General features: G+C 55.6%; 5 protein-coding genes and 1 pseudogene across 5 annotated transcripts; all 6 read left to right on the forward strand.

Annotated features, from left to right (window-relative positions):
- The first annotated feature begins 2,392 nt into the window (after positions 1-2,392).
- Positions 2,393-3,615, forward strand: LOC148053855 (feather beta keratin). The gene is made up of 2 exons (XM_087772487.1): positions 2,393-2,528; positions 2,846-3,615. Exon 2 carries the CDS (start codon positions 2,867-2,869, stop codon positions 3,161-3,163), a length of 297 nt encoding a protein of 98 aa, XP_087628613.1. The 5' UTR covers positions 2,393-2,528; positions 2,846-2,866; the 3' UTR covers positions 3,164-3,615.
- Positions 3,616-5,780: 2,165 nt separating this feature from the next.
- LOC104012613 (feather beta keratin) lies at positions 5,781-6,593 on the forward strand. Its single transcript, XM_009464995.2, has one exon. It carries the CDS (start codon positions 5,869-5,871, stop codon positions 6,163-6,165), a length of 297 nt encoding a protein of 98 aa, XP_009463270.2. The 5' UTR covers positions 5,781-5,868; the 3' UTR covers positions 6,166-6,593.
- Positions 6,594-9,608: 3,015 nt separating this feature from the next.
- Positions 9,609-10,304, forward strand: LOC104012612 (feather beta keratin). The gene has a single exon (XM_087772501.1). It carries the CDS (start codon positions 9,609-9,611, stop codon positions 9,903-9,905), a length of 297 nt encoding a protein of 98 aa, XP_087628627.1. The 3' UTR covers positions 9,906-10,304.
- A 3,045-nt stretch (positions 10,305-13,349) lies between these two features.
- On the forward strand, positions 13,350-14,086 carry LOC148053856 (feather beta keratin). The gene has a single exon (XM_087772500.1). The coding sequence runs from the start codon at positions 13,350-13,352 to the stop codon at positions 13,644-13,646; it is 297 nt and encodes a 98-aa protein (XP_087628626.1). The 3' UTR covers positions 13,647-14,086.
- A 3,004-nt stretch (positions 14,087-17,090) lies between these two features.
- LOC148053857 (feather beta keratin pseudogene) lies at positions 17,091-17,822 on the forward strand (annotated as a pseudogene).
- A 2,995-nt stretch (positions 17,823-20,817) lies between these two features.
- Positions 20,818-21,890, forward strand: LOC148053858 (feather beta keratin). The gene is made up of 2 exons (XM_087772486.1): positions 20,818-20,954; positions 21,272-21,890. The coding sequence occupies exon 2, from the start codon at positions 21,293-21,295 to the stop codon at positions 21,587-21,589; it is 297 nt and encodes a 98-aa protein (XP_087628612.1). The 5' UTR covers positions 20,818-20,954; positions 21,272-21,292; the 3' UTR covers positions 21,590-21,890.
- Positions 21,891-22,251: the final 361 nt, after the last annotated feature.

Below are 22,251 nucleotides of genomic sequence, written 5' to 3' on the forward strand. Positions count from 1 at the left end.
GGAGGGAAGTAACCTTGCTGGTGCGTGGGGTTGGCACGTAGTGGATGTGGTCTGCTCCACCGGGATGCGGTGGTTGCTCCTGCCGCAGGGCGTGTAGGAGAGATCAAGCTGCCTATCTCTTCTCCCACACGCTCTAGTCCTCCACGGGTGATATTTTGCCAAGTGCTCCCCCCACTCCTGCTTCAGGTAGAGTGAGGGGCACCTCCTGTGCTGTCCCGTATGCTGTGGGAACCCCTACAATGCCTTTCCCCCTAGCTAAAGGCCTGTCTTCCCTGAAAGACAGCTGCTGTCAGCAAAATGCCCGTGCCCTGCTGTGCAGAAAGGCCCCCAGGAAATGCGCTCTCCATCAACCTTCAGGAGCCGTGCTGAGCTGACAGCAGAGGCACGGTGGGGTGAAAACATTGTACCAGGGAGGGAAGGCAGCATCCGCAGCACGTGATCAGAGAGAGCAGGGTGCGGCAGGGCACTGGAGCCTCTGGGCAGAGCCTCGCCATAGGTGCTGGCTGTGAGAGTATCAAGGTCTGGTAGGAGACGCTACCCGTGGGTTTTCTGGCGCAGGCATCTGGTCGAAAGGGCCCTAAGGAAGAAAAGACAGATTTTGCACTTGTAAAATTAATGTAAGCTTCCTTTCTTGAAGGAAGACGTTCTCGGTCCCACTGTTGTGACAGATGGAGCTGGTGTCCCGTGTCCCGGGTGCACAGGTGGTTTCCTCTTCTTGCACATCAGTGGCCTGAGTGCAGTAACAACAAGCCCAATGGCCCTGATGAGCCTCACCTGGGGTCTCTCACTCCTCCCTCTTCCCTTTGACCCAGGGCTCTATTAAAGCTCTGTCCTGAGCCCTTAGCCCTTTCTTCAGCTTGGGGGAGGAGAGTAAGCCTCCTCTTCTTTTGCAGATTTGCTTATGCCTGACCATGAGCCCCCTTGATGCGGACCCTAAGTTGCCCACTGGTTTCCCAGCCTCTCCTTGGGTCTGTCTGGTCGTTATGGCCCTGGTCAGCAATCAGTGGGCTCTGTTGACCCAGGTTGCCATCACTGGATCTGCTCCTGACCCGTGTGGGACGACTGCCCTGCTTGATGTCAGTCCTGCTTCATCGCCCTGAACTTGACCATTGAGCTGGACTCTGGGCTGCACCTGTCTACTGCCTCTGCGTCTTCCTTGCTCAGGTACTGTGCAATGGGGCCATTGCTGGTGAGGCTGCTGCCCTCCTGGCCTTATGGCCATGCTCATCTCCTGGCTCCCATCCTGCAGGCAGCAGCTGGCTCTCAGTGATCCCTGACAGCATTTCTGTTTGGATGGACTTTTACTGTCATCATCAGGTTAACACTGTGTACCTTCTGAGCTCTCGTCATCAGCTTAAATGGGGAATTTGGCCTGGGCCTCTGTGATTAGAGAGTTGCCTGTGTCTGGTGGAGCCCCAGCCGCGTTGGGGAAGGAGTTTTGTCCACCCGTTGCAAGGAGGACCTAGCTGGGGTGTCTGAGGAGTGCAGCTGGTGCCCCAGGCTGGGCTGTCATTCCTCTTGGGGACATTCAGCTCCTCTTCTGCCCCTGGAAATGCAGTGCAGAGCATTGAATCTTTCCCTTGGCATGCACCTCTGGGGAGGTCCTGCCATCTGCTGCTCTCCACACTGCCCTTGCTGGCACTGCCAGCCCTCACTTGCTTCCGGGAAGGCTTATAGGTTGCACGGAGATCTCGCCGAGTGCTTGGAGCTGTGCGTGCTGTCTTGTCAGTAGGTTGAGCCAAAGCCGAAGTTGAGGCACGGACCACGGGGAGGAGGATAGCCGAGGTATTGGTCCCCAGCATGTGCCTTTGTGGGGGACATCCCAGTTTAACAGGAGCGGTGAACCAATACTTGGTTGTGGAAGGGCAATGTCCTTCTTTCTGAAACATGCCTGCGCTTGGGGACCTGTCGATGCTGCTGATCGAGGTGAAAGGGAAAAGAGCCAGGCTTATCTCTCCTGAGAGCAATGCTTGATATCACAGAAGGGCTAAAGCCCAAGGGCAGAGCTGACATGCTTGGAAAATGGGTGCCTGAGACAGCCTGAACTGGTCGTCAGGGAAAGCTGAGGATGTGGCTGGCCCTCAGATAGGAACCTTGTTGGAAGTCTGGCATTTAATGATAGGTTTGGAAGGAAATGAGGCCCCATATGTTAGAACAAAACCTCAAAACAAGCCCCGGGAGGGACAGGATGGGCCATCTCCTTCTCTTTGCCTTCATCTTCTTCCTTCACTTCTGTGTCACTTCCCAGGAAACGTTTTGCCCTCTAATACTGTCACTTGAAAGGAGCCTGTGAGGCTGAATGGGCATGGCATGAAGAGGGAAATGAAAAGGCGGCGTTGCAGGGAACGCAAGCGGTGTCCCCATTTCTTCAATTGTGATGCTTTGCATGCAAGATGAGCCTGTTGGTAAACACATTACATGTGCAAAGGGTGCCTGTGGGCCCGGGGCGGTCTGGACCAGTATAAAAGCCAGTCCAACTGCAGGCTTCCTCATCCACTTCTCTTGCCTTCTCCTCCTCGGTGAGCAAGGTGAGCTGCAACCACTTTGGCTTCACTCTCCTCTTCCTGTTGTTCTCCACTGTGTCTTGGGACCTCAATGTAGCTTTTGCTGAGAGTCTTGCTCTTTGGTCGTGTTCCTGAGTCTTGGCTCCTTGCCACTGTGATGGGAGGTGGGACAAGGTCTTGGGCTTTCGTTACAGGGAAATCTTGGGGACCGTGGCTCCTAAGGTGCTCTTCCTGCCTACGCAGGCCGTCCCTGCTCCCCAGCTTGTGCCTTTTCTCTTGCCGAGCAGGCTGTCAGGCTGCGCCTCACATGCTGCCTGTGCTTTCCCTGCCTTCTCTCCCAGGTGCACCTCCGTCCCACAGCCATGTCCTGCTACGACCTGTGCCGTCCCTGTGGCCCAACCCCGCTTGCCAACAGCTGCAACGAGCCCTGCGTCAGGCAGTGCCAGGACTCCCGCGTGGTCATCCAGCCCTCTCCCGTGGTGGTGACCCTGCCTGGACCCATTCTCAGCTCCTTCCCCCAGAACACCGCTGTGGGATCCACCACCTCCGCTGCCGTTGGCAGCATCCTGAGTGAGGAGGGAGTGCCCATCTCCTCTGGGGGCTTTGGCCTCTCTGGCCTTGGTGGCCGCTACTACAGCAGAAGGTGCCTGCCCTGCTAAAGGCGGGCTGGACGTCCAGAGAGTGCATCGACCAGGAAGCCCAAAGCCATGTGCCGGACTGAGGGTGGAGCTGCTGGCCAGGGTTTCCAGAGGGGCTGAGCACCCTCATGCCCTCCTGCAAAGGAAGGAGGGAAGCAAGGTGCCAGCCTGTGCTGTCTGGAAACACGGCCAACTGATGTCTTCTTCTTCTCCTCCTGCGTTCTTCTCCGCATCATGAGTCCCTGTTGTCTCCTGCTGTCCTGTGCCATGGCTTCATCCTGAAGCAAGCTGAGAGGGGGCCCTGCTCATCACCCCCTCCCGGGGGGGGTGTGCTGGGAGGAATATGCGTGTCCCATTGCTGTGAAGGGGTGCCTGACTGTCAGCTGCCCTTGTAGCAGCCTGGCCCGGGTCCCTTCCATCATGCACTGCTTTGTTTCACTCTTTAGACTCATTAAAGTTTATGCTGCATTGTAGCTTGAGGTCTCCTCGTGTTCCTTCCCTCCTGGGATGCCCAGCCAAGCTGTCCAGGGGCAAATGGGATGCCGTGGAGGGGGAAAGGGTGGGTGGTTAAGGGCCAATGGTGGACGTCTCTCGTGCCTGTAGGAGCTCAGTACTCTCAAGGGTCATGGTCACTGGAAGAGGCATGGGGCTTTGGAGGGGTGTGCGGTATTGTCTGAGCATGCAAAGGGTGGCCAAGAGATCCCCCAAGGGACACGTGAGTACCAAGCAAGGCTGGATACTGGCTTCCAGTTGGTGAGGCAAGCCATTGACCTGCTGGAAGACATTTCTGTGCAGGCTAACACCCACCTGGCCAAGGCTCTGGTCTCATGTTACCACTTGCAACGTGTCCCTTGCCCTTCCCTCCTCCAAGCACTTCTTCCAAGCCCTGGGACTGGAGGGAGTCCCAAAGGAGCTGAAGGGAGACGTGGCAGGCAGGGCAACTGCGTGAAGGAAGATGTGAGCCCTCTGCTAGATTTTGGCAAAATGGGGATGGGCTGAGCATGGGTGTTTTTAAAATGGGGAGGAGAGGGGGACAGACACAGGGATTGTCCTCCCTCATGTGGAAGTGACGGGGGACGTCGGTGACATGTCCTGGAAACTCCGAGGAGGTCTCGAAGGGAGCAGGAAAAGCATCTTTGCCCCCATCGGAGCTGTCTTGTGGTCAGAAACTTTAGGTGTTTACAGGGTCCTTCTGTGTGTGTCACTGTGTCCTGAAGGGCTGTGAGTGTCTGGAGGAGATGTGCAGCAAACCCTCCAGAAGCCTCAGTCAGCTGCTGTGCAGGCTGTGCCTGGAGAGGTCCCAAGCAGTGATCCTTTTGTGCCTCGAACCAGGCCTCAAGGTTGGGAGGCTGAGGGAGTGGTACCCTGCCAGTTCTGGCCTCAGTCCCTCCTTCCCACTCCCTTGTCCTCCGCCGGCAATACTTTGGTCCTGCTGCTCTGGTCGTGCTTCAGGTAGAGTAGGAGGCACCTCTTGTGCCATGCTCCTCCGACTGTCCTTGCAAAGACTCGTGGACGCAGCTTGCTGCTGAGCAGGGTTGGGTGTCCTGTGGAAATCCTGCCAAGCATGTGGTCGTGCCTGGTGCGCCAGCAGTCTGGATGGCCAGCGCAGAAGTTGTGGCAAAGACACGGGCAGGCAGAAGGACGTGTATCGATTGGCCAGCATGTGCCTTGGTCCCTGGGGTGCCTCCGCCTTTGGCAGAGGTGTCCAGCAAAGAGTGTTGGGAGGGGAATAGCCTTTGTTCTTAACCACTGGTAGTCTGCTGCTTCAGGTGGGTAGGGATGAGGGAGAGATGGAAGATGGCAAAAGAGCAAAGCTCAGTCTCAGAGAGAGAGTCTAAAACCCAAGCGCAGAGGGGCCCTGCCTAGAAAGGCGCTGCCTAGTACAGCGTGAGCGCGCACAGCATGAGGGAGAGGGAGTGATGGTGCGGAGCCTTGCCTGTGGCTGTCCAGGCTAGAAGCCTGAGGGTTATGAGGAGAGCTGCCCCATTCATCAGGAAGCACTTTAAAGTGAGGCCCTGGAGGGCAAGGGTCTGGCATCACCTGGCGTGGTGGGATGCTCCTCATCAGTGGCTGCATCATCTGCCTGTGCTGCTGTGTCATTTCCCTTGGAAACATTTTGTCCTCTAATACTGTCACTTGAAAGGAGCCTGTGAGGCTGAATGGGCATGGCATGAACAGGGAAATGAAAAGGCAGCGTTGTGGGGTGCAAATGAAAACCCCAAATTCTTTAATTGAGAAGCTTTGCATGCAAGATGAGCTTGTTGGTAAACACTTTACATGTGCAAAGGGTGCCGGTGGGCCTGGGGCGGTCTGGACCAGTATAAAAGCCAGTCCAACTGCAGGCTCCCGCATCCACTTCTCTTGCCTTCTCCTCCTTGGTGAACAAGGTGAGCTGCAAATGCCTTCAACGGTTTCTCTTCTTTGCCCTTTTCCTCTTTGTCGTTTGGCCTCGACTGAGTCTTTCCCTCAGTTATATTTTCCTGAGACCATTGCCAGTCATCTCTATTCTCTTTGCCACACTGGGCTGAAGTGGGAAAAGGTGTAATCTGTGTTTGCAGGGCCCTGTTGGGGACTGCAGCTCCTTATGTTCTCCTCCTCCCTTTGCAGGCTGTCCCTGCTCCCCAGCCTGTGCCTTTTCTCTTGCCGAGCAGGCTGTCAGGCTGCGCCTCACATGCTGCCTGTGCTTTCCCTGCCTTCTCTCCCAGGTGCACCTCCGTCCCACAGCCATGTCCTGCTACGACCTGTGCCGTCCCTGTGGCCCAACCCCGCTTGCCAACAGCTGCAACGAGCCCTGCGTCAGGCAGTGCCAGGACTCCCGCGTGGTGATCCAGCCCTCTCCCGTGGTGGTGACCCTGCCTGGACCCATCCTCAGCTCCTTCCCCCAGAACACCGCTGTGGGATCCACCACCTCCGCTGCTGTTGGCAGCATCCTGAGTGCTGAGGGAGTGCCCATCTCCTCTGGGGGCTTTGGCCTCTCTGGCCTTGGTGGCCGCTACTGCGGCAGAAGGTGCCTGCCCTGCTAAAGGCGGGCTGGACGTCCAGTGAGTGCATCGACCAGGAAGCCCAAAGCCATGTGCCGGACTGAGGATGGAGCTGCTGGCCAGGGTTTCCAGAGGGGCTGAGCACCCTCATGCCCTCCTGCAAAGGAGGGAGGGAAGCAAGGTGCCAGCCTGTGCTGTCTGGAAACACGGCCAACTGATGTCTTCTTCTTCTCCTCCTGCGTTCTTCTCCGCATCATGAGTCCCTGTTGTCTCCTGCTGTCCTGTGCCATGGCTTCATCCTGAAGCAAGCTGAGAGGGGGCCCTGCTCATCACCCCCTCCCGGGGGGGTGTGCTGGGAGGAATATGCGTGTCCCATTGCTGTGAAGGGGTGCCTGACTGTCAGCTGCCCTTGTAGCAGCCTGGCCCGGGTCCCTTCCACCATGCACTGCTTTGTTTCACTCTTTAGACTCATTAAAGTTTATGCTGCATTGTAGCTTGAGGTCTCCTCGTGTTCCTTCCCTCCTGGGATGCCCAGCTAAGCTGCTCAATGGGAAATCACAGAATCGCAGCACGACTGAGGTTGGAATGGTCCTCGGGAGATCATCTGGTCCAAACCCTGCTCAAGGAGGTCTACCTAGAGTCAGTTGCTTTAGGTCCAGATGGCTCTTAGATATCTCCAAGGTTGGAGATTCCATAATCTCCCTGGCAAAGTGTTCCAGTGCTTGGTGACCCGCAGAGTGAAAAAGTGTTTCCTGACTTCCAGGTGGAGCTTTCTGTGTTTCCTTTTGTGCCCATTGCCTCTGGTCCTGTCAATGGGCAGCACTGGAAAGAGCAAAACTCCTTCCTCCTTGCACCTTGCCTTCAGTTATTTAAATACCTCAATGAGGCCCTCCTCCCCCACGCCTGCTCTTCCCAGCTCTCACTCTTTCCTCATATGTGCCACGCTCCAGTCCCTTCATCATCTGCGTGGCCTTTCCTTTGACTCTCTCCAGCATGTCCGTGTCTCTCTTGCACTGAGGAGCCCAGAACTGGACACAGTACTCCCGGTGTGGCCTCATGAGTGCTGAGTGAAGGGGAAGGATCAACTCCCTCAGCCTGCTGGAAATACTTTGTCTAAAGCAGCCCAGGGTACAAATATATATGTTGCATTAGCAAATGTGATCCCACCCAGGGTAATGGGGTGGCTGAAAGAATGTGGTGCACTTGCATCCTTTTGAGGGGTTGAGCGTGGGTGTCCCACTGAAATGGTCACCTGGAGGGGACTGTCCTTCACATGTGACAAAGCCATCCAAAGTCACCCACATCCCTTTGTCCTGAACACACCAGACTTGTTGTGTCTCTCAGCAAATGCCTGCGATGCCTTCCACGGCTCCAAGACGTGTGTGGTGTGTGTGACAGATGGCCAAGGAGTTGTATCCCTTCACTTCTGCCCCCAGACCATCTCTCCGTGCCCCTCAGGCCCCTTTCTGAAGGACTCGGCAATGTTGGCAGAGCAGCACAGTCACTGCTTGGGAGTTTCCATGACCTGTGACCCATGCCACTGACGGGAGGGTGCTTAGCAAGTCCTTCTCCTTCCCCTGCACACCAGAGGAAGGAAAGAAAGAACCTCTCCAGGATGCAGCCATTGTGTCTTCCTGCCCTTCTGCCCTGAACTGCAGGACCACCAACATCGGGGAGGGAAGTAACCTTGCTCGTGTGTGAAGTTGTCACGTAGTTGGTGATGTAGGAGAGGACAAGCTGCCTGTCCTTTCCTCCCACACGCTCTAGTCCTCCACGGGTGATGTTTTGCCAAGTGCTCCCCCCACTCCTGCTTCAGGTAGAGTGAGGGGCACCTCCTGTGCTGTCCCGTATGCTGTGGGAACCCCTACAATGCCTTTCCCCCTAGCTAAAGGCCTGTCTTCCCTGAAAGACAGCTGCTGTCAGCAAAATGCCCGTGCCCTGCTGTGCAGAAAGGCCCCCAGGAAATGCGCTCTCCATCAACCTTCAGGAGCCGTGCTGAGCTGACAGCAGAGGCACGGTGGGGTGAAAACATTGTACCAGGGAGGGAAGGCAGCATCCGCAGCACGTGATCAGAGAGAGCAAGGTGCGGCAGGGCATTGGAGGCAGACCCTCACTATAGGTGCTGACTGCAGGACTAGCACGGGCTAGTGAGAAACTGTGTGTCTGGGTGTGCTGAGATGCTTGGGAAGAGAAAACAGAGATCCTGACGTCTACTTGCCTCCAGCGTGTTCCTGCTGACGTTCTCAGACCATGCGTAATTGTGATGAGTTTTGATGTCTCATGGAAAGCCTTCCAAGCTTTTTTCGGTGCCTGTGATCGAGTTGGTGTGCCGGATCAAAGAAGCCTTGGGCTATGGCAGCCTTGGGGATGAAGAGGGAAGAGTTGGGAAGCCCCAGCACTGACCTTTGGTGCTGGGAGCGGGGTGGGGAGCAGACCTCGTGTGTGCTGGAGAGGATCGTCTCTGCTTCTCAAATGTCCTTCTCCTGTTGATTGGAGGCTGCTGGAGGCTCTCCAGATAAGGTAAGAAAAGGCAAAGAGCATATGGATTTCTCTTGATGTTAAATCGCTGAGCCTAAAACCTTACCTGGTATCCAAGGTGACTGGGAAATTTATGCCTAAATTTGATGGAGTTAGGTAGTAGGTTACACAATGGATACAGTGACTCCCGTCACAGAAAATTCTTTTTAAGTCTAGCATTGTATTTTAGGGTTGCAAGAAAACATGCCCCGTTCATTATGAGAATCCTTAAAGTGAGACCCTGGAGGGCAAGGCGATGGCATCACCTGGGAGGTGGGACACTCCTCATCACTGGCTGCACCATCTGCCTACGCTGACGGGTCGTTTCCCCTGGAAACGTTTTGCCCTCTAATACTGTCACTTGAAAGGAGCCTGTGAGGCTGAATGGGCATGGCATGAACAGGGAAATGAAAAGGCAGCGTTGCAGGGAATGCAAGCGGTGTCCCCATTTCTTTAATTGTGATGCTTTGCATGTAAGATGAGCCTGTTGGTAAACACATTACATGTGCAAAGGGTGCCTGTGGGCCCGGGGCGGTCTGGACCAGTATAAAAGCCAGTCCAACTGCAGGCTTCCTCATCCACTTCTCTTGCCTTCTCCTCCTTGGTGAACAAGGTAAGTAGCAAGTGCCTTTGCCTGTTTCTTGTCTTTCTCCTTTTTCTCTTTGCCTTTTGGCCTCGACCGAGTCTTTGCCTCGGTGTAACTTCTGCTGGGAGCCTTGCTCCTTGCTCCCGCTCCCAGCCTCTCTGTTCTCTTTGCCACACTGGAGGGAGGTGGGAGAAAGTCTTGGGCTCTCTTTGCGGGGAAACCATGGGGCTGGGACTCCTAGTACTCTCTTCTTCCCTGCAAAGCCTGTCCCTGCTCCCCAGCTTGTGCCTTTTCTCTTGCCGAGCAGGCTGTCAGGCTGCGCCTCACATGCTGCCTGTGCTTTCCCTGCCTTCTCTCCCAGGTGCACCTCCGTCCCACAGCCATGTCCTGCTACGACCTGTGCCGTCCCTGTGGCCCAACCCCGCTTGCCAACAGCTGCAACGAGCCCTGCGTCAGGCAGTGCCAGGACTCCCGGGTGATTATTGAACCGTCTCCCGTGGTGGTGACCCTGCCTGGACCCATCCTCAGCTCCTTCCCCCAGAACACCGCTGTGGGATCCACCACCTCCGCTGCTGTTGGCAGCATCCTGAGTGCTGAGGGAGTGCCCATCTCCTCTGGGGGCTTTGGCCTCTCTGGCCTTGGTGGCCGCTACTGCGGCAGAAGGTGCCTGCCCTGCTAAAGGCGGGCTGGACGTCCAGTGAGTGCATCGACCAGGAAGTCCAAAGCCATGTGCCGGACTGAGGATGGAGCTGCTGGCCAGGGTTTCCAGAGGGGCTGAGCACCCTCATGCCCTCCTGCAAAGGAGGGAGGGAAGCAAGGTGCCAGCCTGTGCTGTCTGGAAACACGGCCAACTGATGTCTTCTTCTTCTCCTCCTGCGTTCTTCTCCGCATCATGAGTCCCTGTTGTCTCCTGCTGTCCTGTGCCATGGCTTCATCCTGAAGCAAGTTGAGAGGGGGCCCTGCTCATCACCCCCTCCTGGGGGGGGTGTGCTGGGAGGAATATGCGTGTCCCATTGCTGTGAAGGGGTGCCTGACTGTCAGCTGCCCTTGTAGCAGCCTGGCCCGGGTCCCTTCCACCATGCACTGCTTTGTTTCACTCTTTAGACTCATTAAAGTTTATGCTGCATTGTAGCTTGAGGTCTCCTCGTGTTCCTTCCCTCCTGGGATGCCCAGCTAAGCTGCTCAATGGGAAATCACAGAATCGCAGCACGACTGAGGTTGGAATGGTCCTCGGGAGATCATCTGGTCCAAACCCTGCTCAAGGAGGTCTACCTAGAGTCAGTTGCTTTAGGTCCAGATGGCTCTTAGATATCTCCAAGGTTGGAGATTCCATAATCTCCCTGGCAAAGTGTTCCAGTGCTTGGTGACCCGCAGAGTGAAAAAGTGTTTCCTGACTTCCAGGTGGAGCTTTCTGTGTTTCCTTTTGTGCCCATTGCCTCTGGTCCTGTCAATGGGCAGCACTGGAAAGAGCAAAACTCCTTCCTCCTTGCACCTTGCCTTCAGTTATTTAAATACCTCAATGAGGCCCTCCTCCCCCACGCCTGCTCTTCCCAGCTCTCACTCTTTCCTCATATGTGCCACGCTCCAGTCCCTTCATCATCTGCGTGGCCTTTCCTTTGACTCTCTCCAGCATGTCCGTGTCTCTCTTGCACTGAGGAGCCCAGAACTGGACACAGTACTCCCGGTGTGGCCTCATGAGTGCTGAGTGAAGGGGAAGGATCAACTCCCTCAGCCTGCTGGAAATACTTTGTCTAAAGCAGCCCAGGGTACAAATATATATGTTGCATTAGCAAATGTGATCCCACCCAGGGTAATGGGGTGGCTGAAAGAATGTGGTGCACTTGCATCCTTTTGAGGGGTTGAGCGTGGGTGTCCCACTGAAATGGTCACCTGGAGGGGACTGTCCTTCACATGTGACAAAGCCATCCAAAGTCACCCACATCCCTTTGTCCTGAACACACCAGACTTGTTGTGTGTCTCAGCAAATGCCTGCGATGCCTTCCACGGCTCCAAGACGTGTGTGGTGTGTGTGACAGATGGCCAAGGAGTTGTATCCCTTCACTTCTGCCCCCAGACCATCTCTCCGTGCCCCTCAGGCCCCTTTCTGAAGGACTCGGCAATGTTGGCAGAGCAGCACAGTCACTGCTTGGGAGTTTCCATGACCTGTGACCCATGCCACTGACGGGAGGGTGCTTAGCAAGTCCTTCTCCTTCCCCTGCACACCAGAGGAAGGAAAGAAAGAACCTCTCCAGGATGCAGCCATTGTGTCTTCCTGCCCTTCTGCCCTGAACTGCAGGACCACCAACATCGGGGAGGGAAGTAACCTTGCTCGTGTGTGAAGTTGTCACGTAGTTGGTGATGTAGGAGAGGACAAGCTGCCTGTCCTTTCCTCCCACACGCTCTAGTCCTCCACGGGTGATGTTTTGCCAAGTGCTCCCCCCACTCCTGCTTCAGGTAGAGTGAGGGGCACCTCCTGTGCTGTCCCGTATGCTGTGGGAACCCCTACAATGCCTTTCCCCCTAGCTAAAGGCCTGTCTTCCCTGAAAGACAGCTGCTGTCAGCAAAATGCCCGTGCCCTGCTGTGCAGAAAGGCCCCCAGGAAATGCGCTCTCCATCAACCTTCAGGAGCCGTGCTGAGCTGACAGCAGAGGCACGGTGGGGTGAAAACATTGTACCAGGGAGGGAAGGCAGCATCCGCAGCACGTGATCAGAGAGAGCAAGGTGCGGCAGGGCATTGGAGGCAGACCCTCACTATAGGTGCTGACTGCAGGACTAGCACGGGCTAGTGAGAAACTGTGTGTCTGGGTGTGCTGAGATGCTTGGGAAGAGAAAACAGAGATCCTGACGTCTACTTGCCTCCAGCGTGTTCCTGCTGACGTTCTCAGACCATGCGTAATTGTGATGAGTTTTGATGTCTCATGGAAAGCCTTCCAAGCTTTTTTCGGTGCCTGTGATCGAGTTGGTGTGCCGGATCAAAGAAGCCTTGGGCTATGGCAGCCTTGGGGATGAAGAGGGAAGAGTTGGGAAGCCCCAGCACTGACCTTTGGTGCTGGGAGCGGGGTGGGGAGCAGACCTCGTGTGTGCTGGAGAGGATCGTCTCTGCTTCTCAAATGTCCTTCTCCTGTTGATTGGAGGCTGCTGGAGGCTCTCCAGATAAGGTAAGAAAAGGCAAAGAGCATATGGATTTCTCTTGATGTTAAATCGCTGAGCCTAAAACCTTACCTGGTATCCAAGGTGACTGGGAAATTTATGCCTAAATTTGATGGAGTTAGGTAGTAGGTTACACAATGGATACAGTGACTCCCGTCACAGAAAATTCTTTTTAAGTCTAGCATTGTATTTTAGGGTTGCAAGAAAACATGCCCCGTTCATTATGAGAATCCTTAAAGTGAGACCCTGGAGGGCAAGGCGATGGCATCACCTGGGAGGTGGGACACTCCTCATCACTGGCTGCACCATCTGCCTACGCTGACGGGTCGTTTCCCCTGGAAACGTTTTGCCCTCTAATACTGTCACTTGAAAGGAGCCTGTGAGGCTGAATGGGCATGGCATGAACAGGGAAATGAAAAGGCAGCGTTGCAGGGAATGCAAGCGGTGTCCCCATTTCTTTAATTGTGATGCTTTGCATGTAAGATGAGCCTGTTGGTAAACACATTACATGTGCAAAGGGTGCCTGTGGGCCCGGGGCGGTCTGGACCAGTATAAAAGCCAGTCCAACTGCAGGCTTCCTCATCCACTTCTCTTGCCTTCTCCTCCTTGGTGAACAAGGTAAGTAGCAAGTGCCTTTGCCTGTTTCTTGTCTTTCTCCTTTTTCTCTTTGCCTTTTGGCCTCGACCGAGTCTTTGCCTCGGTGTAACTTCTGCTGGGAGCCTTGCTCCTTGCTCCCGCTCCCAGCCTCTCTGTTCTCTTTGCCACACTGGAGGGAGGTGGGAGAAAGTCTTGGGCTCTCTTTGCGGGGAAACCATGGGGCTGGGACTCCTAGTACTCTCTTCTTCCCTGCAAAGCCTGTCCCTGCTCCCCAGCTTGTGCCTTTTCTCTTGCCGAGCAGGCTGTCAGGCTGCGCCTCACATGCTGCCTGTGCTTTCCCTGCCTTCTCTCCCAGGTGCACCTCCGTCCCACAGCCATGTCCTGCTACGACCTGTGCCGTCCCTGTGGCCCAACCCCGCTTGCCAACAGCTGCAACGAGCCCTGCGTCAGGCAGTGCCAGGACTCCCGGGTGATTATTGAACCGTCTCCCGTGGTGGTGACCCTGCCTGGACCCATCCTCAGCTCCTTCCCCCAGAACACCGCTGTGGGATCCACCACCTCCGCTGCTGTTGGCAGCATCCTGAGTGCTGAGGGAGTGCCCATCTCCTCTGGGGGCTTTGGCCTCTCTGGCCTTGGTGGCCGCTACTGCGGCAGAAGGTGCCTGCCCTGCTAAAGGCGGGCTGGACGTCCAGTGAGTGCATCGACCAGGAAGTCCAAAGCCATGTGCCGGACTGAGGATGGAGCTGCTGGCCAGGGTTTCCAGAGGGGCTGAGCACCCTCATGCCCTCCTGCAAAGGAGGGAGGGAAGCAAGGTGCCAGCCTGTGCTGTCTGGAAACACGGCCAACTGATGTCTTCTTCTTCTCCTCCTGCGTTCTTCTCCGCATCATGAGTCCCTGTTGTCTCCTGCTGTCCTGTGCCATGGCTTCATCCTGAAGCAAGCTGAGAGGGGGCCCTGCTCATCACCCCCTCCCGGGGGGGGTGTGCTGGGAGGAATATGCGTGTCCCATTGCTGTGAAGGGGTGCCTGACTGTCAGCTGCCCTTGTAGCAGCCTGGCCCGGGTCCCTTCCACCATGCACTGCTTTGTTTCACTCTTTAGACTCATTAAAGTTTATGCTGCATTGTAGCTTGAGGTCTCCTCGTGTTCCTTCCCTCCTGGGATGCCCAGCTAAGCTGCTCAATGGGAAATCACAGAATCGCAGCACGACTGAGGTTGGAATGGTCCTCGGGAGATCATCTGGTCCAAACCCTGCTCAAGGAGGTCTACCTAGAGTCAGTTGCTTTAGGTCCAGATGGCTCTTAGATATCTCCAAGGTTGGAGATTCCATAATCTCCCTGGCAAAGTGTTCCAGTGCTTGGTGACCCGCAGAGTGAAAAAGTGTTTCCTGACTTCCAGGTGGAGCTTTCTGTGTTTCCTTTTGTGCCCATTGCCTCTGGTCCTGTCAATGGGCAGCACTGGAAAGAGCAAAACTCCTTCCTCCTTGCACCTTGCCTTCAGTTATTTAAATACCTCAATGAGGCCCTCCTCCCCCACGCCTGCTCTTCCCAGCTCTCACTCTTTCCTCATATGTGCCACGCTCCAGTCCCTTCATCATCTGCGTGGCCTTTCCTTTGACTCTCTCCAGCATGTCCGTGTCTCTCTTGCACTGAGGAGCCCAGAACTGGACACAGTACTCCCGGTGTGGCCTCATGAGTGCTGAGTGAAGGGGAAGGATCAACTCCCTCAGCCTGCTGGAAATACTTTGTCTAAAGCAGCCCAGGGTACAAATATATATGTTGCATTAGCAAATGTGATCCCACCCAGGGTAATGGGGTGGCTGAAAGAATGTGGTGCACTTGCATCCTTTTGAGGGGTTGAGCGTGGGTGTCCCACTGAAATGGTCACCTGGAGGGGACTGTCCTTCACATGTGACAAAGCCATCCAAAGTCACCCACATCCCTTTGTCCTGAACACACCAGACTTGTTGTGTGTCTCAGCAAATGCCTGCGATGCCTTCCACGGCTCCAAGACGTGTGTGGTGTGTGTGACAGATGGCCAAGGAGTTGTATCCCTTCACTTCTGCCCCCAGACCATCTCTCCGTGCCCCTCAGGCCCCTTTCTGAAGGACTCGGCAATGTTGGCAGAGCAGCACAGTCACTGCTTGGGAGTTTCCATGACCTGTGACCCATGCCACTGACGGGAGGGTGCTTAGCAAGTCCTTCTCCTTCCCCTGCACACCAGAGGAAGGAAAGAAAGAACCTCTCCAGGATGCAGCCATTGTGTCTTCCTGCCCTTCTGCCCTGAACTGCAGGACCACCAACATCGGGGAGGGAAGTAACCTTGCTCGTGTGTGAAGTTGTCACGTAGTTGGTGATGTAGGAGAGGACAAGCTGCCTGTCCTTTCCTCCCACACGCTCTAGTCCTCCACGGGTGATGTTTTGCCAAGTGCTCCCCCCACTCCTGCTTCAGGTAGAGTGAGGGGCACCTCCTGTGCTGTCCCGTATGCTGTGGGAACCCCTACAATGCCTTTCCCCCTAGCTAAAGGCCTGTCTTCCCTGAAAGACAGCTGCTGTCAGCAAAATGCCCGTGCCCTGCTGTGCAGAAAGGCCCCCAGGAAATGCGCTCTCCATCAACCTTCAGGAGCCGTGCTGAGCTGACAGCAGAGGCACGGTGGGGTGAAAACATTGTACCAGGGAGGGAAGGCAGCATCCGCAGCACGTGATCAGAGAGAGCAAGGTGCGGCAGGGCATTGGAGGCAGACCCTCACTATAGGTGCTGACTGCAGGACTAGCACGGGCTAGTGAGAAACTGTGTGTCTGGGTGTGCTGAGATGCTTGGGAAGAGAAAACAGAGATCCTGACGTCTACTTGCCTCCAGCGTGTTCCTGCTGACGTTCTCAGACCATGCGTAATTGTGATGAGTTTTGATGTCTCATGGAAAGCCTTCCAAGCTTTTTTCGGTGCCTGTGATCGAGTTGGTGTGCCGGATCAAAGAAGCCTTGGGCTATGGCAGCCTTGGGGATGAAGAGGGAAGAGTTGGGAAGCCCCAGCACTGACCTTTGGTGCTGGGAGCGGGGTGGGGAGCAGACCTCGTGTGTGCTGGAGAGGATCGTCTCTGCTTCTCAAATGTCCTTCTCCTGTTGATTGGAGGCTGCTGGAGGCTCTCCAGATAAGGTAAGAAAAGGCAAAGAGCATATGGATTTCTCTTGATGTTAAATCGCTGAGCCTAAAACCTTACCTGGTATCCAAGGTGACTGGGAAATTTATGCCTAAATTTGATGGAGTTAGGTAGTAGGTTACACAATGGATACAGTGACTCCCGTCACAGAAAATTCTTTTTAAGTCTAGCATTGTATTTTAGGGTTGCAAGAAAACATGCCCCGTTCATTATGAGAATCCTTAAAGTGAGACCCTGGAGGGCAAGGCGATGGCATCACCTGGGAGGTGGGACACTCCTCATCACTGGCTGCACCATCTGCCTACGCTGACGGGTCGTTTCCCCTGGAAACGTTTTGCCCTCTAATACTGTCACTTGAAAGGAGCCTGTGAGGCTGAATGGGCATGGCATGAACAGGGAAATGAAAAGGCAGCGTTGCAGGGAATGCAAGCGGTGTCCCCATTTCTTTAATTGTGATGCTTTGCATGTAAGATGAGCCTGTTGGTAAACACATTACATGTGCAAAGGGTGCCTGTGGGCCCGGGGCGGTCTGGACCAGTATAAAAGCCAGTCCAACTGCAGGCTTCCTCATCCACTTCTCTTGCCTTCTCCTCCTTGGTGAACAAGGTAAGTAGCAAGTGCCTTTGCCTGTTTCTTGTCTTTCTCCTTTTTCTCTTTGCCTTTTGGCCTCGACCGAGTCTTTGCCTCGGTGTAACTTCTGCTGGGAGCCTTGCTCCTTGCTCCCGCTCCCAGCCTCTCTGTTCTCTTTGCCACACTGGAGGGAGGTGGGAGAAAGTCTTGGGCTCTCTTTGCGGGGAAACCATGGGGCTGGGACTCCTAGTACTCTCTTCTTCCCTGCAAAGCCTGTCCCTGCTCCCCAGCTTGTGCCTTTTCTCTTGCCGAGCAGGCTGTCAGGCTGCGCCTCACATGCTGCCTGTGCTTTCCCTGCCTTCTCTCCCAGGTGCACCTCCGTCCCACAGCCATGTCCTGCTACGACCTGTGCCGTCCCTGTGGCCCAACCCCGCTTGCCAACAGCTGCAACGAGCCCTGCGTCAGGCAGTGCCAGGACTCCCGGGTGATTATTGAACCGTCTCCCGTGGTGGTGACCCTGCCTGGACCCATCCTCAGCTCCTTCCCCCAGAACACCGCTGTGGGATCCACCACCTCCGCTGCTGTTGGCAGCATCCTGAGTGCTGAGGGAGTGCCCATCTCCTCTGGGGGCTTTGGCCTCTCTGGCCTTGGTGGCCGCTACTACGGCAGAAGGTGCCTGCCCTGCTAAAGGCGGGCTGGACGTCCAGTGAGTGCATCGACCAGGAAGCCCAAAGCCATGTGCCGGACTGAGGATGGAGCTGCTGGCCAGGGTTTCCAGAGGGGCTGAGCACCCTCATGCCCTCCTGCAAAGGAGGGAGGGAAGCAAGGTGCCAGCCTGTGCTGTCTGGAAACACGGCCAACTGATGTCTTCTTCTTCTCCTCCTGCGTTCTTCTCCGCATCATGAGTCCCTGTTGTCTCCTGCTGTCCTGTGCCATGGCTTCATCCTGAAGCAAGTTGAGAGGGGGCCCTGCTCATCACCCCCTCCCGGGGGGGGTGTGCTGGGAGGAATATGCGTGTCCCATTGCTGTGAAGGGGTGCCTGACTGTCAGCTGCCCTTGTAGCAGCCTGGCCCGGGTCCCTTCCACCATGCACTGCTTTGTTTCACTCTTTAGACTCATTAAAGTTTATGCTGCATTGTAGCTTGAGGTCTCCTCGTGTTCCTTCCCTCCTGGGATGCCCAGCCAAGCTGTCCAGGGGCAAATGGGATGCTATACAGGGTAAAGGCATGGCTGAAGGCATGTGGTGATCTCTTATCTTTCTTGGGGATTCAGAGGATGGGAGTCCCTGGTCTCCTGGAGGGGACTGTCCTTTCCATGTGATATAGCCTTCCCAAAGTCACCCACATCCCTTTGTCCTACACACCAGACTTGTTGTGTCTCTCAGCAAATGCCTGCGATGCCTTCCACGGCTCCAAGACGTGTGTGGTGTGTGTGACAGATGGCCAAGGAGTTGTATCCCTTCTCTGCTGCCCCCAGACCATCTCTCTGTGCTCTTCAGGCCCCTTTCTGAAGGACTCGGCAATGTTGGCAGAGCTGCACAGTCACTGCTTGGGAGTTTCCATGACCTGTGACCCATGCCACTGACAGGAGGGCATTTAGCCTTCTTTGTCCCTTGCACACCAGAGGAAGGAAAGGAAGGAACTCTCCAGGATGCAGCTATTTTGTCTTGCTGCCCTTCTGCCCTGAACTGCAGGACCACCAACATCGGGGAGGGAAGTAACCTTGCTGGTGCGTGGGGTTGGCACGTAGTGGATGTGGTCTGCTCCACCGGGATGCGGTGGTTGCTCCTGCCGCAGGGCGTGTAGGAGAGATCAAGCTGCCTATCTCTTCTCCCACACGCTCTAGTCCTCCACGGGTGATATTTTGCCAAGTGCTCCCCCCACTCCTGCTTCAGGTAGAGTGAGGGGCACCTCCTGTGCTGTCCCGTATGCTGTGGGAACCCCTACAATGCCTTTCCCCCTAGCTAAAGGCCTGTCTTCCCTGAAAGACAGCTGCTGTCAGCAAAATGCCCGTGCCCTGCTGTGCAGAAAGGCCCCCAGGAAATGCGCTCTCCATCAACCTTCAGGAGCCGTGCTGAGCTGACAGCAGAGGCACGGTGGGGTGAAAACATTGTACCAGGGAGGGAAGGCAGCATCCGCAGCACGTGATCAGAGAGAGCAGGGTGCGGCAGGGCACTGGAGCCTCTGGGCAGAGCCTCGCCATAGGTGCTGGCTGTGAGAGTATCAAGGTCTGGTAGGAGACGCTACCCGTGGGTTTTCTGGCGCAGGCATCTGGTCGAAAGGGCCCTAAGGAAGAAAAGACAGATTTTGCACTTGTAAAATTAATGTAAGCTTCCTTTCTTGAAGGAAGACGTTCTCGGTCCCACTGTTGTGACAGATGGAGCTGGTGTCCTGTGTCCCGGGTGCACAGGTGGTTTCCTCTTCTTGCACATCAGTGGCCTGAGTGCAGTAACAACAAGCCCAATGGCCCTGATGAGCCTCACCTGGGGTCTCTCACTCCTCCCTCTTCCCTTTGACCCAGGGCTCTATTAAAGCTCTGTCCTGAGCCCTTAGCCCTTTCTTCAGCTTGGGGGGAGGAGAGTAAGCCTCCTCTTCTTTTGCAGATTTGCTTATGCCTGACCATGAGCCCCCTTGATGCGGACCCTAAGTTGCCCACTGGTTTCCCAGCCTCTCCTTGGGTCTGTCTGGTCGTTATGGCCCTGGTCAGCAATCAGTGGGCTCTGTTGACCCAGGTTGCCATCACTGGATCTGCTCCTGACCCGTGTGGGACGACTGCCCTGCTTGATGTCAGTCCTGCTTCATCGCCCTGAACTTGACCATTGAGCTGGACTCTGGGCTGCACCTGTCTACTGCCTCTGCGTCTTCCTTGCTCAGGTACTGTGCAATGGGGCCATTGCTGGTGAGGCTGCTGCCCTCCTGGCCTTATGGCCATGCTCATCTCCTGGCTCCCATCCTGCAGGCAGCAGCTGGCTCTCAGTGATCCCTGACAGCATTTCTGTTTGGATGGACTTTTACTGTCATCATCAGGTTAACACTGTGTACCTTCTGAGCTCTCGTCATCAACTTAAATGGGGAATTTGGCCTGGGCCTCTGTGATTAGAGAGTTGCCTGTGTCTGGTGGAGCCCCAGCCGCGTTGGGGAAGGAGTTTTGTCCACCCGTTGCAAGGAGGACCTAGCTGGGGTGTCTGAGGAGTGCAGCTGGTGCCCCAGGCTGGGCTGTCATTCCTCTTGGGGACATTCAGCTCCTCTTCTGCCCCTGGAAATGCAGTGCAGAGCATTGAATCTTTCCCTTGGCATGCACCTCTGGGGAGGTCCTGCCATCTGCTGCTCTCCACACTGCCCTTGCTGGCACTGCCAGCCCTCACTTGCTTCCGGGAAGGCTTATAGGTTGCACGGAGATCTCGCCGAGTGCTTGGAGCTGTGCGTGCTGTCTTGTCAGTAGGTTGAGCCAAAGCCGAAGTTGAGGCACGGACCACGGGGAGGAGGATAGCCGAGGTATTGGTCCCCAGCATGTGCCTTTGTGGGGGACATCCCAGTTTAACAGGAGCGGTGAACCAATACTTGGTTGTGGAAGGGCAATGTCCTTCTTTCTGAAACATGCCTGCGCTTGGGGACCTGTCGATGCTGCTGATCGAGGTGAAAGGGAAAAGAGCCAGGCTTATCTCTCCTGAGAGCAATGCTTGATATCACAGAAGGGCTAAAGCCCAAGGGCAGAGCTGACATGCTTGGAAAATGGGTGCCTGAGACAGCCTGAACTGGTCGTCAGGGAAAGCTGAGGATGTGGCTGGCCCTCAGATAGGAACCTTGTTGGAAGTCTGGCATTTAATGATAGGTTTGGAAGGAAATGAGGCCCCATATGTTAGAACAAAACCTCAAAACAAGCCCCGGGAGGGTGAGGTTGGCATAAAAAGACAGGATAGGCCATCTCCTTCTCTTTGCCTTCATCTTCTTCCTTCACTTCTGTGTCACTTCCCAGGAAACGTTTTGCCCTCTAATACTGTCACTTGAAAGGAGCCTGTGAGGCTGAATGGGCATGGCATGAAGAGGGAAATGAAAAGGCGGCGTTGCAGGGAACGCAAGCGGTGTCCCCATTTCTTCAATTGTGATGCTTTGCATGCAAGATGAGCCTGTTGGTAAACACATTACATGTGCAAAGGGTGCCTGTGGGCCCGGGGCGGTCTGGACCAGTATAAAAGCCAGTCCAACTGCAGGCTTCCTCATCCACTTCTCTTGCCTTCTCCTCCTCGGTGAGCAAGGTGAGCTGCAACCACTTTGGCTTCACTCTCCTCTTCCTGTTGTTCTCCACTGTGTCTTGGGACCTCAATGTAGCTTTTGCTGAGAGTCTTGCTCTTTGGTCGTGTTCCTGAGTCTTGGCTCCTTGCCACTGTGATGGGAGGTGGGACAAGGTCTTGGGCTTTCGTTACAGGGAAATCTTGGGGACCGTGGCTCCTAAGGTGCTCTTCCTGCCTACGCAGGCCGTCCCTGCTCCCCAGCTTGTGCCTTTTCTCTTGCCGAGCAGGCTGTCAGGCTGCGCCTCACATGCTGCCTGTGCTTTCCCTGCCTTCTCTCCCAGGTGCACCTCCGTCCCACAGCCATGTCCTGCTACGACCTGTGCCGTCCCTGTGGCCCAACCCCGCTTGCCAACAGCTGCAACGAGCCCTGCGTCAGGCAGTGCCAGGACTCCCGCGTGGTCATCCAGCCCTCTCCCGTGGTGGTGACCCTGCCTGGACCCATTCTCAGCTCCTTCCCCCAGAACACCGCTGTGGGATCCACCACCTCCGCTGCCGTTGGCAGCATCCTGAGTGAGGAGGGAGTGCCCATCTCCTCTGGGGGCTTTGGCCTCTCTGGCCTTGGTGGCCGCTACTACAGCAGAAGGTGCCTGCCCTGCTAAAGGCGGGCTGGACGTCCAGAGAGTGCATCGACCAGGAAGCCCAAAGCCATGTGCCGGACTGAGGGTGGAGCTGCTGGCCAGGGTTTCCAGAGGGGCTGAGCACCCTCATGCCCTCCTGCAAAGGAAGGAGGGAAGCAAGGTGCCAGCCTGTGCTGTCTGGAAACACGGCCAACTGATGTCTTCTTCTTCTCCTCCTGCGTTCTTCTCCGCATCATGAGTCCCTGTTGTCTCCTGCTGTCCTGTGCCATGGCTTCATCCTGAAGCAAGCTGAGAGGGGGCCCTGCTCATCACCCTCTCCTGGTGTGTGTGTGTGTGTGTGTGTGGGAGGAATATGCGTGTCCCATTGCTGTGAAGGGGTGCCTGACTGTCAGCTGCCCTTGTAGCAGCCTGGCCCGGGTCCCTTCCATCATGCACTGCTTTGTTTCACTCTTTAGACTCATTAAAGTTTATGCTGCATTGTAGCTTGAGGTCTCCTCGTGTTCCTTCCCTCCTGGGATGCCCAGCCAAGCTGTCCAGGGGCAAATGGGATGCCGTGGAGGGGGAAAGGGTGGGTGGTTAAGGGCCAATGGTGGACGTCTCTCGTGCCTGTAGGAGCTCAGTACTCTCAAGGGTCATGGTCACTGGAAGAGGCATGGGGCTTTGGAGGGGTGTGCGGTATTGTC

The sequence above is a fragment of the Nipponia nippon genome, unplaced genomic scaffold (genome assembly GCF_047370975.1).
Source record: "Nipponia nippon isolate SJK-2023a ecotype South Korea unplaced genomic scaffold, ASM4737097v1 scaffold_36, whole genome shotgun sequence".
In the NCBI taxonomy this organism is placed as follows: domain Eukaryota; kingdom Metazoa; phylum Chordata; class Aves; order Pelecaniformes; family Threskiornithidae; genus Nipponia; species Nipponia nippon.

What these genes read in the sequence shown, in the direction of transcription:
- LOC148053855 (XM_087772487.1), top strand. Translation starts at nt 2,867, where the DNA reads ATGTCCTGCTACGACCTGTGCCGTCCCTGTGGCCCAACCCCGCTTGCC.
- LOC104012613 (XM_009464995.2), top strand. Translation starts at nt 5,869, where the DNA reads ATGTCCTGCTACGACCTGTGCCGTCCCTGTGGCCCAACCCCGCTTGCC.
- LOC104012612 (XM_087772501.1), top strand. Translation starts at nt 9,609, where the DNA reads ATGTCCTGCTACGACCTGTGCCGTCCCTGTGGCCCAACCCCGCTTGCC.
- LOC148053856 (XM_087772500.1), top strand. Translation starts at nt 13,350, where the DNA reads ATGTCCTGCTACGACCTGTGCCGTCCCTGTGGCCCAACCCCGCTTGCC.
- LOC148053858 (XM_087772486.1), top strand. Translation starts at nt 21,293, where the DNA reads ATGTCCTGCTACGACCTGTGCCGTCCCTGTGGCCCAACCCCGCTTGCC.